Genomic DNA, 12,955 nt, shown 5'->3' on the forward strand with positions numbered 1-12,955 from the left:
CTCCTCGAATTCAATTTGATGGGATTTCAACACACTGTATGGAGCGAGACACAAAACTAAGAGACAGGCCTCTGCGGAGCGGTTGTCTGGAGTCCTCCTCAGCACTCTCCTCTCCACGCGACACCATCCTTCCCCAAACAGGTTGCAGTAGCATCAATTGCTTATGTGGGCATGGATAAATGCCTCTAGCTCCTACTCGCTGCTGAACAGCCAGTGGGAGTAACCAAGTCAGACTGTAACACCAGTCATCTGGGCTCTATTTGCATCCCTCCTGGCTGGGGAAGGATAGCAAGGGAGCTATTTTCATGCTAAGTAGAATCATAGAATATCAGGGTTGGAAGGGACCTCAGGAGGTCATCTAGTCCAACACCCTGCTCAAAGCAGGGCCAATCCCCAACTAAATCAAAAGTGTTACCTCTAGTTTAGCAGTGATGAGAGCTTGGCTGTGATAACCAGCCATGGTCCAAGGAGCTGCAGCTGACTGGGAGCTAGTGTCCTGTTAAGTCCTCCCAAAGCAATTACAGAGCCAGTGCTGTCTTAGGCAGATGGTTCCTCTCAGAACAGGGACGAGCCAATTGAATCTATTCAGGGCACCCAGCACTGTGCATCCTGGGGCCATGCACATGAGTTAGGAAAAGCAACATGAGCGCAAGTAGTTGTGCAGCTTTCGAAGCAGGAAAGTTCTTGCTTCTTTCATGGGGAAAGAGTGGCTGCAAGTGTCCTTATTGTGAAAAGAATTGTGCAGTCACTTGGATCACTTGTGTTACATCCTAAAGGCAGCAAGACTCAGGTTCATTCCAGTCTCTGGTGTTGGGAAGAGATGCCACAGCCAGCAGCCTGCTAGTGGCACTGCTCAGTGCCTCCGTCCAACGGGGGGGAGGAATGTTACTTATCCATCTAGCAATCTGGACAGGACAGAAGCCAGGACAAAGCCCTCTAAAAATGCCACAGGGTCTTAAACGGTCATAAAAGGGAAGCACCTTGGTTTTGTGTCTCATCTGAGGAGGGCAGGCAGAGATCCTTGCGGAGGCCTACGCTGCAGTCTCCGCAACTGGATATTCGCTTCTGCTCTCTTTCCCTGTGTTCCAGATGGCTCTGGCAGACAAGCTGCTGAATCACCTGCCTCAGGCCATCTGTTCCCAGCCTTCAAGGAGCTACAAAATGCAGGTGCTCCAAGAATTTAGGCCCATCCAAAAAGCCTGGCAGTGTGAGCAAGCAGGTTTGCGAGAGGTGTTTGAGAGGGTCAGGCAATGCTGTGCATCTGTGGTCCTGTATAAAGTCAAGGGGAGCAAGGAGGCTGCCAAGTGATTTGTTTTCATCAGCTGTGCTGGCAGAAAGAGCTAGTGAGAGAGACTGAAAAACAAAACAAACCCCCGAAGTTATGAGCTCCTTGAATCACACTCATATTTTCAGAGGTGCCCAGGATGGCTGGACTGACATCAACCCACTCCAGCCCCAGTTCCCAAAGCCAAGGGGGCAGGGAGAAGATACAGCAGCCCCTGTCAGCACACCAAGTTGAGAGAGTCTAAGGGACAGCCAGTCCCTAATCACCTCGGGAGATCACCACAGCTGCATGCCGTGTTCCCCACTGAATGAGGGGAGGACCATCAGCAAAGAGGCTTTGATATCAGAATAAGCCATGAGGTCCGTTTGACTGCAGCGACTTGAAGTTTAATGGCCCTAATTCTGCAGGTTACCTCACAGCTCTGGCCATAACCTCAATTCTTACCAGTGGCACTCTTTGCTGGTCAAGCCCCGAACCCACTCACAGCTCTGCTGATGTAACTCACTCCTGACCTGCAGCATTCTCCCCTGAGACAAGTTGGGGCTGGGATTTTCATTTCCAGCAGCATGCAGCAATCCTTTCTGGCCCTAATGGTTTAGGAGATCTCATACTTTATACCCACTTATGTCCCTAAGCCAGAAGAGCTATTATAATATCGTGCTCAAGACGGTATGTAGCCATAGTGATGTCCGAGCTCTCAGTGGGTCATGTAAAAGGAGGCAGTGTTTCTAGTGGTTACAGCAGGAAACTGGGAAAGTCCCAAGATTTTGGCACAAGACCACAGGCTGATCCCAAGTTGGCTCAAAACCAGGCTGGAGTCTGACTGAGAAGCTCAGACATGGCACAGGGAAGCTGGATAGCGCTTTGACTTAGACGGACTGAGGCTGGGTCCTATCCCAGATGCAGAGGGATGGGTGTGGACAGTCACTGAGCCAGCCCAGAACAGCCTGAGTTGCTCACAAAAAGCCCTCACATGGCCCCCGGTGTCAGAAGGCTCATCACCAGTCCACACAGGAGAAAAGAAAGCTTTCCACTGAGCCCAGATACTGCAGCACTTCCTCTCCCATCCAGAGACCAGTAGAGACCATCCAGCACTGCTCTCCTCTATCCAGATAGATTACTTACATAATCCCCCCTACCCCTCCATCACCACAGTATCTGAGTGCCTCTCCATCTTTAATGTACCTAAACCTCACATTCCCCCAGGGAGACAGCCCAGTGCTATTATCCCCATCGTACAGCTGGGGAGCTGTGGCACAGAGAGGCTAAGTACCTTGCCCAAGGTCATGCAGGAAGTCTTGTCGGGGGGTGGGGGTGGAGGGAGCAGGGAACTGAAGTCCCAGGTCAGTGCACTAACCACTGCCCCCTGTTGGTTACCAAGATGAGAAGAACACCATGAGGAAATGGGATGAGGAAGAGGCTCATGTTGGCTGGCCTGGGGAAGGAGACAGGGCACAGTTCGAGTTAGCACAACTCAGCAGCTGCTGTGGCTGGTGTTCTGCACAGCTCTATTTCGCAGCGTGGACGCTCACCCTCATCAGTGGCCCACCCTGGCACAAGGTTGTCGTCCAGTAACACACATGGGCTGGTTTGCAGTGTTAACGGGCTCCCCTAACTGTGAACCAGCTTGTCTTCCTCCCAGCTCCGTGAGTAGTGGGACATCCCAGGATGCACTGCCTCCCTGGGGCACTCCCTGTGGCCCTCCAGGCTCCATCCCCTGCTGAGGCACTGGGGGACAGCCGTCCAGATTTCCCTAGAATGCACCAGTACAGAGGGAGGTGTGGATATGCAAGCTTGACAGGCACCTAGTTATGATAGGAACAAAGCTGCTGTGTGGATACAACTCCCTGGTGCTTTGCCTAGCCTATTTTAGTGGTGCATCCTCTCCTCCTCTCCCACCAGTTTTACCCACTCTCGTGTGAACAGCTGCCTGGCCCCGTTCTCATTCGAGCAGTACCAGGGTGCCGGCTTTCCCAATGCAGAGCCCCTGGGGGGAGGGCTAATTAAACTGGCCACCCAGCTGAGCTAAAAACCCAATCTGAGATGAGGCACAGAGGTGAAACCTGATGGGGTAGACGGGCCAGGGAGGTGATGGCAATTTAATGGTTGTCTTGGCAACCAGGGGCTTCATTCTTCATGGTGACTTTACCTCAGTGGGGAGCGACCTCCATCGTGGTCAGTTCCAAGGCTGATCGGAGGGCCAGGAAGGGAATGGAACAGAGCCTGGGTGGGAATGGACAGCCCCAGGGCAAGGCCTCTATGCCGGTTGCAGGGGCGAGGCGGGGAATTCCTACTCCCTCCGGCCACATATTCATCCCAGGCTGCAGGTATAATGAGCCCTTGGGCCACCGTTTGAAAGAATAATAATAAAAGCTGGAATAACCTGGAACTGGGCAGGGTCCCAAGACGCTACAGCTATCACGGGCGGCCCAGAGAAACCCACCTCAGTGAGGAGGAAGAGTCATGTGAGGCAGGTAACTTGGGTGTGTGTGTGTTTGGGGGGAGGGGAAGGGTTAATATTTAAGTTGGAGAGGGCAGCAATGGAATGCTAGAACATAGGAAGCTTTGTGACAGGGAGGGAGATTTCCCCAAAGCAAATTATTTTAATGGCACTGCTAGGAAGAAAAACAACTGAAGGAGAAAAGCTTCATCCTTGGTTACATCAACTGTTGTAGCTTCATGGCCATCTGCAAGGACAGAGCTCAGGACCACCAGCTCCAGAGCCACATGCCTTCACTGTCCAACCTAAGGCAGCATTTTCATGAGCAGCACTAAAGGCCAAGTTTTTAACCTCTCCAGACCTCACACCATTGGAAGGGAATGTGGCCATGTGCACATGCAGGCCTTCTAGCCAGCAGAGGGCAGTGGTGACACACAGGTGGGGCTTGGTTCCCTGCACTTACACCCCACTGAGATCAGCAGGAGGAAGGGCAGAATTTGGCTCAGGGTGCATAACACAAGAAAGATCTTGGACTCAAAGCATGAGTCTCTACAGCTTGAGCTAAAGGGCCAGGCTTTGTGTCTGGGTACCCCTATCGCATCTCTGGATTGGGGAGGACACACCATGCACGCTTGTGGGTGTCACTAGCACTAAGGAGAGAGGGGACTGGTCTAGGGTGGCCCAACAGGGTAAAATTAGGAGTAATAAGGGGAGACTCAACCAGTGAACAGCAGGTGAGGTTTCTGGACATGGGGATGGAGGAAGACTCTGATTAGTTTCCCCGACAGGAAGCAGGATCCATCCCATTATTTGGGAGATTTAGCACTGGATAAAATACTAGAGAATAGAGTATAAGGTATAATATGGACCTGGCTAAAGAGAATGGCTAAGATGGTCGACAGCAATAGGCTGGATTCCCTCTCTAACTTCCATGGGTGAAATAAGGAGATTTAAGGGTAGAATGGTGTTAAGTTAAACTTCCTCCAGCTCACAGGAGGGTAGAGATAGAGACACGACAGCATCATCAGAGCAGCGCTTCAGCTGTTACCAGCCACACACCCTCAGACTGTTCATCCACCCTCAAACAACCACAGGCCTCATCTTGGTGCTACATCCAACAGCCCAGGTATCTCTAACAGATCTGTCACTCCAAAGATCAGCGATCCAGGTGTGTGTGTGTCTCGCATGCCAGCTCTTTATTTAATTCTGCTCCTACCTTCCACAAACCAACGTCTGACCCCACACACTGATTCAGCCCCCACCCCTCCACCTGGACAATTATAGGCAAGGATGGTGACTTTAAATCACTGGTCACTCATCATATCCCAGGCCACATCAGAGACAGAAAGCAGCAGGCCAGTGAGACAAGGGCAAGGCTCTGATACAACTGAGCTGCTTTACACAGAGAAATGGGAGGGCACAGGCCTCAGTCGTTAAAAGTGGGCAATGCTTCCCCTCCACCCCTGGGCTACTAACTCTCTAGGTAGGTCTTGTTTAATACCCATTGGTGCCAGTTAGCATGGTACACTGGATCAAGAGAACGTTTTTCTGGGTGAGTGTCGTGTGGCTCTTTTGACCCTGAAGCAGTGTACTTCCAGGAATCCATTATATCAACAGGGAACTGGCCCAAATTACAAAGTTTGGACCCAAACTCCTGCAGAAGGTCTAGGGTGTTGGGATCTGGGACCCCATTAGTGTGAATCTAACCCTGCCTTTGCTCAGTGTCCACGCAGCCTTGTTCTCTTCTTATTCCATCCATTCTCAGCTGTCACTTCTATGTACCACCCAGCCTTGATCAGCATGGGGCATGCTCCTTCAGCACCATCCCAGCTACAGCCCCTTCTAGTGACAAGAGACCCTCAGCTGCACAGCTGCCAGGTCCTTCCAAATTTTAATCAGCTGGAGAGAATCACAGGTTGGCTGGCAGCTCCCCCTTATGCCCACAGTGAGAAATGCACAGCCAGTGACCCCTCTTCACCCTGCCAAAGCAAGAGAGATGGCATCTAAAGAACAAACCTGAAGCCAAGAAACAAACTTATAACTGGGCAAACTCACTACTGGCTAGAAATTATGTCTAATTTCCCCACCCAGGAAAAGAATAGGGATAAATATTGAGACAGGATTACAGCTCACACATGTGTGTGCATGTCCTGGGGGGTTTTCAATAGCCAAAAAAAAAAAAAAAAAGTTTTGTGCCAATGCCCTCCATCTATCCATACAACAAGGACCACCCAGGCAATAGCAAAACAGTCTTTCTCCATCCATCACCAACGCCCCTTGGCTCCGACCACCTCCCGGGATAAGAGGGGCCATTCAACTCTCTCACCCCTCTACAGAGATGGTTGAGATCTAAACTGATACCTGTCAAACTCGTTTCATGAAAGTTTATCCAAAAAGCCATCAGATGGCAACAACTCTTTGTCACCATCCCCCTGGCCTGGACTCAAACAGATGGTTTGCAGTCTCCCTTAAGGTCTGGTTCTAGGATGGATCCAACCCCACAAGGACTCTGTTTCCCAATCCTGGCTCAGAGGCCAGATGGAATTTTGGAAGAACCAGCAATGGATAGAATCCACACCAGAATAACCGAGCCCACGAGGCTGTCAACATCCAAAATGGTGGAAAGTTGGCAAGGGCAGTGATCTCATAAGATTCCTGCCACTCAGAGCCTAAACATCACTGGGGCAGCTTGGAAGATTTCAGTGGTGGTGAACCCAGACCCTTTCCCTGAGTCAACCTCTTGCTTGAACCTTGATTCCCAGTCTAAACCTCATGCAGACCTGAAGACCACTTGGCTGGTCCCACTCATCAATGATCTAGCTAGGCTAGCTCCTAGCACAGCTCATTTTTCACTCGCTCTGCTCCTCCGCTATGGACAAACAGGGGATGTTGATCCCCAGGGATGGCAAGGGATGGATCCCTTTGCATCCAGCGCACACTATAAAGGTGCTGAAGGAGGAGAACAAAGGCCAGGGGGGAGATCTGGAAGAGCCATGCGAGCATATGACCGAGGGAGCATCAGGACAGGAGATGCTGATCCAAGCCAGGGATGCTTTTCATTTATTTTAACTCCTGCTCCATGCCCTCTATAAAGGCACATGGAACCTGACACCATCAAAGCTGACTGCATATGCCCATGCTTCCCTTATATACACATGCACTTCCGAGCCTCAGCATGGCAGCTCTGCTCCGGTTACCAACTGCAGACAGCCAGGATGTAATGAGACAATCTCTTTTATCTTTGGATTAGTGGGTCGTATAAAATGCTCGCCTCTCTTGATGTTCAGGAAGGGGTGGGGAATGACTTACTAGAACAGCATATTGCAAAAACAAAAAACAAAAAAAAACCTGCTAGAGATAGAGGGCAGTGGGGAATGATCAGATCTGGATCCAGAGTTCTCCCAAAACTGGGGTGTTTAGATCCAGAGTCTTGGAACATAAGAACGGCCAGACTGGGTCAGACCAATGGTCCATCTAGCCCAGCATCCTGTCTCCAACAATGGCGAGTACCAGAGCTTCAGGTGGAGTGTGCAGAAGAGGGCAATTACAGAGAGATTGACCCGTCTTCCCTCTCCCAGCTTCTGGCAGTCAGAGGTTTAGGCTCACCTTGAGAATGGAGTTGAATCTGTCCAGATTTCACTTCGTCTCTAGATCCCCATCCTCACCCAGAGTCATCTACTTGGAAGTAGACATGCTCTGCAAGAGAAAGCGAGCGCTTCTCTCGCTCGGGCTGAAAGGAGCAAACCCACCAGAGAGGGAAAAATCTGAGCAAAAACCTCCCAGATGGTTAAAATTATCACAGCAGCAGGAGCGCTTGTGGCCACCCAACACCCTGTGGTAGTATCAAGAGAGACCGCGGGAATCTCACTGACCCAATACAAAGGGCTGCAGTGGTGGCTGGTGAGGAGCTGAGCAAGCTGACCAAGGAACTGGCCATGGGACACGACACAGAACAGCCAGTGAGTACGGACTTATTGACCTAGTCATCGGGGCTTCCTGATACCTGCGCTACTGGCAATGGGACATAGCTCATGGGCCGTCAGAATTCAGGCAGTCTTGGCTCCATTAGAGCCTACCGTAGGTGGCCACCAGCCTTCAGGATTCTCTAGCTTCATCAGCAGGGTTTCAGGGCACTGCTCTAGGGTTTCTGCTCCCTCCACCCATATCCCTTTTGCCATTGCAGTAACACACAGAGACAGTCTGCACACTACAGATACAGCGGTACAATCAGCACACATGAACTCTGCACACTGGGAGCACATGGCCCAAGCCTGCTGCACCAATCACATCCACCCCAATAACCACACTGCAGCCCTATTTGTCCTGGACCACAGGCCTACAGCACCCTTTATTGGTCCTGTGGCACCCATGCTAGGAGCCTGCATCCCAAACCCACTGCTCTGACCACACATGCTTGTTGCACCCATGCGGCAGCCCCTGCTGCACCCACACTGCATGATCTCTTGCACAGCCACATGTCACACTTCTTTCACGCGAGCACCAGGCTCTTCTTGTGGCTAATCGCCACACATTTTATAGCTGGGCCACCTTCACCGCCACAGAGAATCTTTCAGCCTCCCCTGATCATCACAGCACTGCGGAGCCTGGGAAACACAAGAGGCGATGCCAGCAAACTCCACAGGCAGAGAGCAGGGGCATTTTTAGAGGCGAAGCAGAGACTTTATCAGAGGGAGGTGAGCGGAGTCAGGTTGGAGATGACTGGAGCTCACTCCCAGTGGCTGTTCTGTAGGACGTGAGATGGTGCGTCTCCAACATTCATGGCCACTAGCCAGCGCCCTGGGGCACATGCCCACAGCCCAGAACCGATCACTACTAGCACTAAATCTATTTAAGTGGCTCATTTGCAGGACTCACCATTGCCTCAGCAAGGGGCTCGTTCCAGGTTAGGCCTTGATGGTGGCCAGATCAGGCCAGGCCAAGCCAAGCTCCCACCTCACCCTGGTCTTCAAAAGGTTCCACAAACACCTCCTCCCCCCCCACACACTTTTCCTGTTTGATTCATTTGTTTTAATCTTCTGGCATCCAAAGGTGGCTCTGTTCCTGGACGCCCCATGGAGCTGGCTCTCGAGCCCAGGGCACATGTATGGGCACTTGGTTCTGAGAGACCTGAAGCCAGGCTCTCCCATCTCTTCTCCCACTGGCTAAGAACCTAAGATGGAGCCCTGAGAGTGCCCTGGATCTAGGCTGTCTCACTGTGCCCATCACCGTGGCGCCTGTCTCTTTGACACAGTGGCAACCGTTGCCAAAGGGGACAGCTTGAGGGCAGGATGAGGAGAGGCAACATTGTGTGTTCGGCCTGTATTTATATTGCTGCACTGACTCACCCACTCAAAAAGGGACTTGGACTGTCTAAACGCTTCTAGTTCCTGTAACGATACCTCAGAAGCCAAGAATAGCCCCATCTCCGTTTGCAGACAGGCCCCTATGCAGACTCTGAATTCACCCCGACAGGGAGGACCACAGCCCTGTTTCCTCCCCTAGGGCTAGGAACATTTTTTGCTGATCCAAGGGAGGAAAGAGACAGTTTAATAAATGAGGGGCACGGATTTGGAGCGGGGCTGAGGGTTTGTTTACAGACACAAGCTGAGAGGGCTGTACAAACTGGAATCTTTTCTTGGCTAAGGGTTGTCTCAATTCCCAGCTGCCCCCGACCCCCACCCCGCTTCTCCCTGCGGCTCCAAAAAAGGACCACTCCATGTTACACAACTGGATGCACTCAGCACCGCTGCAGACATGCACGCCTGTGCTCCCTTTTACTTAACAATACCTTTTTCGGTCATCCAGCTTTTCTCCTCCAGCCTCCTGTTGCCATGAAACTGACAATCAGGGGAGATTTATAGCCCCTGGCTCCAGCTGCAAATATTCCAGCCACGGAGAGGAGGGAAAGAAGGGTGGGGTGGGATATTTCGCTGGGGGGAAGGAGAGGAATCATTACTAGTTAGCAACAGCATCTGGCAGAGGACACTTCTTGTAATTTCAGGTGTAAACAGGAAGATTGGTGCCAGGGAACAGACCAAGAGAGAGAGAGAGGGAACCGGGGAGGAATGAGAAACTGCTGCAAGTCACCAAAGGATAGAAGAATGTGGGTGTAAAGAGGGGGGTAAAGACATCCCTAGTGCAATTCCACTGATTTCAATACTATTGCACCAGGCAGGGGGATCCGGCCTGTTGCATCTGGATCATTCAGCTGCATGGCTTCTGCAAAGGAGGAATTCTGGTACTTGCTGGAGAGAAGCTGGAATGCCCATGTGGGTATTTGCATCAAGACACCAGGAACAGCATGTTCCTCACCATACAAGAGCTGCAGGAGGAGTGTACAGCAGTGGGAGGCAATTCTGAAGCAGCAGCGCCCACCAACGCCCTCTCAAGTGCTAACACCCCAATGAGGAATCTTGTGAAGCAGGAAAGGAACCCTCTGGGGGCATCAGAAGCAGCAGAACAGGCTGTACATCTGACTCTATATAAATCTTCATGCTTCAGGGCATAAACCAACTAATAAGGGTCAGGAAGGAAGTTATTCCCCCTCAACCCCCATGGAGAGGTTATTCCTTAACTGCCTAGAAAAAGTTACATGCACCTTCCTCTCCAGTAGCTCATACTGGTCACTGTTGGAAACAGGATGGCAGACTAGATGGAGCATTAATCTGCTAAGATTATCCCTGTGCTTGGTCTACACTAGCAGAGAAAGGGGCTGCCAAGGATCGAATAGTTCATGCCACAGAAACAGCATCTAGCATCTTCTCCTCCCTCTTAGGGCTACCCAGTAGCAGTCTGCACCAGAGTCAGGATGTCAGGGCTGCAGTTGTATTTAGGTTTGACCTGTTCAATCAAGTTAGGGGTACAAGACTGGTGAAATGCCTCCAACCCGAGTCCATGTAACACAAAACTCCTGAATCATTGTCCTCAGGGACCCAACCTGGGTCTTAAACCCTGAGCTTCTACAGCCCGAGAGACAAGACCCACGTTGGTTAGCCGAAGCTCTATATGTGACCCAGCCACCAGAGGGGGACACAGTGCCATACTGAGTGGGCGTGGCTAGCACATCTACACTGCAATTGAGCGATGCAGCTCGTGTCTGCATACACACACTAGCTTCGCTCTAGCCAACGTGAAGAAAAATAGCAGTGAAGATGCAACCACATGGACACTGATGCGGGTCAGCACCACCAATACATACCCAGGCTTCTGGGTGGGCTTGTACAGCACATGCGAGGGTCAGCGCCATCATGTCTTCACCACTATTTTGAGCTGTGCTAGCTAGCTGAGAGCTAATGCAGGTATACCTGGGCATATCACGCTACCATCTGCAGGAGAGACGTACCCCGAGGCAAACGCAGGCTGCTGTCAGCTCTGTGGCAGGTAGCAATGCCAAGAACACAGACAAATGGAGATCCCCATCATAGCACTCCGTCACAGCCAGAGCCAACAAGCAACTAGCACTGCTCCTGCAGAAACACCAGAGCTGACCTCCCAGAGCAGAGCATCCACACTCCTCCTCTGACTCTACCCCAGCTCTCATCCCACACCAGAGCTGAACAGTGCCAAGAGGCCCCGTCCAATTGCTCGTGGTGCCCATTATGTCAACCAGAACAGCAAAGGAGAGAGAAGCCCGAGCAATTAATCGATAGCATCAGTATCCTGGTAACAGATCAGCTGACCCTGCAAAACTCCCGCCCAACCCAGCCTTCTGGGTCGCATCAGACATGGATGGGAAGTACAGGCCCCTTCTAGTTTTGGATCTGATCCAGACACAAACTGCAGAGGGTAGGGGTTCGGATCTGTGGGTTCTAACTCAAAACCCTCCTTCTTCATCCTACAATTAAAGGGTGCCGAGCTTTGGACTGGAAGCTCTGTTTCAGTTCTGTTTCCAGGGGAAAACATCGCAGAACACTCTAATCTGGGCAGTAAAACAGGCCATTGGCACTAGGCAAAGGCTCATGGAGACATTAGGTTTGTCTGACCCCGAATCTCTAACACAGACTGCATGGAGGGGCTGCACACGCAGCCCTCCTAACACAGCTCTGCTCAGGGTATTTCCAGAGATCCCCAGTTTAGGCACGAGTCACAGAGCCAGTCAGGTGCTTAGCGCGTGAACACTTCTCTAGTAGAAAAGGAGTAGGCACTGCAGGCTCCGTGGGTAACTGGGACGCAGTGTAGTAGGAGGTGATAATGTGCAGTGCCAGGACCTGGTGCCTCTGTGCTCACACACACAGGGATCAGGTTCCAGCTCATTGCTCAGCTAGAAAAGCCCACTGTGGAGAAGCTGTAGCATTTCTCCTCTTTCCTCGAAAAGGAGCCAACTTTCCAGTGGCTGTTAGAATCTCCAGCCTGAAAGGGCTTTGACAAACTCACCTGACATGGTCCTTGAGGAACATCTGTTGCATGAGACGAAATGCTTCCAGGCTCTGAGCTTTGGCTCTTTAGAAAAGCTTTGCCGTTTACCTCCAAAGATCAGATCCTCAGCTGGTGTAAATCAGTGCAGCTGCATTAATTGATTGACATCAGCTGAGGATTTGGCCCTAAGCATCCCCTCCTAGGAAAGGAAGATGGTACGAGAAGAGACACTTCACATAACCAAGCAAATGACCCTCCTTTTCCCAGCTCACAGAGAAGAAGCCATGTTTTTAAGCTCACAAGAGAAGTGAGCACTCACTCAATGTGTACGCCAGCCGAGGACGGGGCTCTAAGCCAGCCAGACTAGGGAAGGTTTGGCACATCCTGAACCTGCCACGCACATGCGGCATTGCAGGAGGGAGGTTTACAAACACACTCTGCTCAGGGACAGTGTGTGCATTTCTTTTTGGAACATCAGACAAGGCAGAGCTGTGACCTGCCCCTTACTGAGAGGGAGCTGGGTGTCAGTGGAAGCTGGGAGTCCTACTTCCCTGGGGTGCTGGGAGACTAAATCCATTAATGCTTGGGGAGATTAGTAGCGATTATCCTCCACTAACGTAACTTCCCTCATATTCCTACTGTGGCGGCTGCTGCTCTTACCAACCCAAATAGATCCATGTCCTTTTGAGAGCACCCGTTGGAGAGCCAAGAAGCAGCATTCACTGGACATGCTGCTCTTCTCACCAGGGACAAAACCTCCCATGCCAAGAGCCGGGCACCTGGTGCTATGGATCAGTCCCTCCTGTCTCTAAAAGGAAATGACCCAGGGCTGCATGTGCCAAGGGAGACCCACTCAGCATTCTCCTCCCTGGGGA

At 51.5% G+C, this 12,955-nt stretch overlaps 1 protein-coding gene across 3 annotated transcripts in view; it reads right to left on the reverse strand.

Moving 5' to 3' along the window:
* The window catches only part of SNX19 (sorting nexin 19), a 49,157-nt gene that overhangs the window by 19,228 nt on the left and 16,974 nt on the right, over nucleotides 1-12,955 (reverse strand). Inside the window, exon 9 of one of the 3 annotated variants that reach the window (XM_050921561.1) lies at nucleotides 2,618-2,720. The exons of 1 other annotated variant lie outside the window; for it this stretch is intronic. In XM_050921561.1, the coding sequence (XP_050777518.1) occupies nucleotides 2,630-2,720 (91 nt within the window). In that variant the 3' untranslated portion in view covers nucleotides 2,618-2,629. Of the gene's footprint in view, nucleotides 1-2,617; nucleotides 2,721-8,274; nucleotides 8,330-12,955 lie in introns of those variants that run through there. One more of the 3 variants, XM_050921562.1, reaches the window with a different exon arrangement.

The sequence above is a fragment of the Gopherus flavomarginatus genome, chromosome 13 (assembly GCF_025201925.1).
Source record: "Gopherus flavomarginatus isolate rGopFla2 chromosome 13, rGopFla2.mat.asm, whole genome shotgun sequence".
Taxonomy (NCBI): Eukaryota; Metazoa; Chordata; order Testudines; family Testudinidae; genus Gopherus; species Gopherus flavomarginatus.